Source organism: Lipotes vexillifer, unplaced genomic scaffold, assembly GCF_000442215.2.
Source record: "Lipotes vexillifer unplaced genomic scaffold, Lipotes_vexillifer_v1.1 C27427261, whole genome shotgun sequence".
NCBI classification, from domain to species: domain Eukaryota; kingdom Metazoa; phylum Chordata; class Mammalia; order Artiodactyla; family Lipotidae; genus Lipotes; species Lipotes vexillifer.
In genome coordinates this window covers 1,462-4,566 of record NW_006793062.1, presented here as the reverse complement: position 1 = coordinate 4,566, position 3,105 = coordinate 1,462, and the positions used below count along the sequence as shown (strand labels likewise).

Below are 3,105 nucleotides of genomic sequence, written 5' to 3'. Positions count from 1 at the left end.
TGACTTACCTGTGTTAATTTATTTGATGCTCACGTTCACTCTGTGAGGTGGACTTGTTACCATACCTGCTTTACAGGTGAAGCAGCAGCAGCGCACAGGCAGTAAGGACTCAGGAAAGTGGGAGGGTGGAGGTGCTCAGGCAGGATTCTGTATTGCCACAGTTTCGTCCCTGTCTGCTGACGTTTTTTGCAGGGGGAGGGTGTTGAGGGTAAAGGAGAGAGACATAATCTTTTGATAACAAGAATCAAATATATATTTTATACTCTTAGACTGGTGAAAAAATGTTTAGGCTTTTTTTATTCCTTGTCCCTGTTTGAGTACCAAAATGAAAAAATTATTTATTGCTTCTAATCATTTTTCAAAAGTATTTGTGGTTAATATTAAGGCTATTATCGTAGTTCAAAATTAGTCCATATATATTTAACAATAAAGGAAAACTGGGGACTTCCCTGGCAGTCCAGTGGTTAAGACTCCGAGCTCCCACTGCAGGGGGCACGGGCACGGGCACGGGATGGAACCAGTTCTATCCCTGGTTGGGGAACTAAGATCCCGCAAGCCATGCGGCACACCAAAAAAAAAAAAAAGGAAAACTGAAAATCCTCTCTCTGAACTATAGGTACTCACCAGATGAACTGCGGTATTTGCCATTAAACACAGCGCTTTATGAGCCCCCCCTGGATCCTGAGCTCCCTGCTCTCGATAGCGATGGTGATTCAGATGATGCCGAAGATGGTCGAGGTGATGAGAAACGGAAAAATAAAGGCACTTCGGTGAGGACGTTTATCTTCAGTAGGAGGTGTCTCCTTTTCCTTTGAATTTTTGCTGATAGCTTTCCTGGAGTGTTAAATTGAACTTGTATCACTACCCTCTTTTTGAAAAAGGACAGTTGCATATAAGTTCCAAAAGCATCCATCAGGAAAAGTTATTGCTTGTGTTGATATGGACTATCTGTGTGTGGCCTTTGGTAAGTTTTATCCTTAAAGTTGCCCCTTTGTGGTTTTCACGAGCAGGTTAGGCAGGGTACTAGACATTGGTTTACAATCTTATGCTTAACCATGTTGGGTTAGGGGGAGCACATTAACTTGTGTTCCTGTTGCTTAATTAATAGTCTTCGGCCTCTTCTAGGATAACGTTAAGGTTACCAACATGTGCTGTTAGTTAGGTTTTCCTGCATGACTTTTTTTTTTGTAGCAAAATGCAATTGCGGGACAGTTGGGAAGTTGGTGTGCTCTGTGGAACTGAAGGAGAACAAAGAAGACAGTAGTCAGGGGTTTGATTTTTATTTAGCATGGCATATTAAGCAGCTGGCCGTTTTATATCTTTCTAGCCAACCTGAACGTGGGGTTGTGTTAGCATTAATGGGCACTACACTTTGTCACTAACAGCTTCTAAAACATATTTAGTAATACATGTCACATTAAAGTAAGATGCTCTTCAGATACTAAAGTGACGACACTGCTTTTCTTCCGTCACGTTGGTACAGGGGTGCTGTGTTGTGACGAGGGTGTGATGAAGTTGACACTCTCCTACACTGCTAGTGGGAGTGTCGGTTAATACAGCTTTTTGGGAAAGTGTTTTCACAGTCTGTACCAAGATTTTTAACTTCCATGGAATTTGACTTGGCAAATACACTAATAGAATTTATCCGAAGAACCTGATCAGATGGTAACAAAATTTAATTAGGAAAAAATGTCCATTGGAGTGTTATTTTCTATAGCAGAAATTAGAAATATCATGTCCACAGTGGGTTATATATTACATTTACGTGGTAGAGATGCAGCTCAAAGAATATTTAATGATGTGATGAAATGCACATAACACTTAAAAATATTAAAACGCAGATGCACACACACATACAATGTAATTCAGCTTCGTGTTTGTGTTTTAAAAAATGAGGGCACACATGTAGGTAGGTTGTGTATGTGTTAGTGTGTGAACCTGGGTATCTGTACAAACACGTAACTAGAAAAGAGATACATCACGTTCCCAGGCGTTGTCTCAGGATGTTTACCAGGGTGGTTATGGATAACCTGATCTTTTCTTTTATAATCTTCATAATTTATATGAACGTAACATTTTTATTCTAATTAGAAAATTTTAAATTAAAAAATGAAGAATTAAGTGATTATTGAACTCCTAAACTTTGAACATGTACAATATGTCTGATACTGTTGTAAATACTTGACGATATTGGCCCTCTGCCTTGTTTAACATTAGGAAGTTACAGGTGTGGGCTTGAAGAACTTCTTTAATAACCTTTATTACTCAGTAAAAATACCCACACTTGCTTAAAGTAGTTTCTTTATTGAAGAATATTTTTGTGTGAAACAAATATGCTCCCTTGTGACGTGGTAAAATGGTGTGGAAGCTGTGTCGTGTAATAATAGCTGAAGTAGATGATTCTGTTACCGTTGACTTAGGTCAGAAAACAAAGTCGATTAAGGTACTTGCTGATATAAATGGAACTAGCTATAATGTATTTATAAGATGGATAAATGATTCTTACCATGACTTCTTTCAGTCTCACACTGGAAAATGTTTTCTTAGATTAGAATTATCTTTTTATTTTTGAATTGATGGAACTTTAAAACTTCTCTTGGATATATTCTGTAGTTTTCGAATCTGCATGAGTTCCAAGGAACCTCTGTTTGTGCCTTTGGCTTGCAGGACAGCTCCTCTGGCAACGTGTCTGAGGGAGAAGGCCTTCCTGAAGGCCAGGAGGAGCCTCTGCAGGGAAGACAGAGGTCCAGGGACAAGGCTGCTCCTCCACGAAAAGATGCTTCCAAACGTTCTGTACTGTCCAAGTCAGTTCCTGGGTACAAGGTAGAAGAAAAAAGCCCCTGACTCAGCTTCCTTCCTGACCAGCCTCTCTCCCTGAAATATTTTAACTTTGAATCTCAAAGTTGTGGAGCTCCTGCCTGCTGCACTTCACTAGCTGTTCTTCTGTGGTGTGTGCCCTCTGTCAGCCTCCCTTCCTTTTTGCTTTATTTTCCTGGTGGCTTTTCTATCACTTTGGCTATGGTTTAGCTTCTGTTTTCTGTATATGTACAATTGATAAGAGAATCTTTTTTTGTCCTTTTAAATAATAACCAGGCAAGTATGGGT

At 39.6% G+C, this 3,105-nt stretch overlaps 1 protein-coding gene across 1 annotated transcript; it reads left to right on the top strand.

Moving 5' to 3' along the window:
• Positions 1-616: 616 nt before the first annotated feature.
• LOC103072339 (PHD finger protein 10-like) lies at positions 617-2,844 on the top strand (the record flags this gene model as incomplete). Its single annotated transcript, XM_007466206.1, has 2 exons — positions 617-770; positions 2,668-2,844. Coding segments are annotated over 2 exons (331 nt in total), but the record flags the coding sequence as incomplete, so codon positions are not given.
• Between the last annotated feature and the right edge of the window lie 261 nt (positions 2,845-3,105).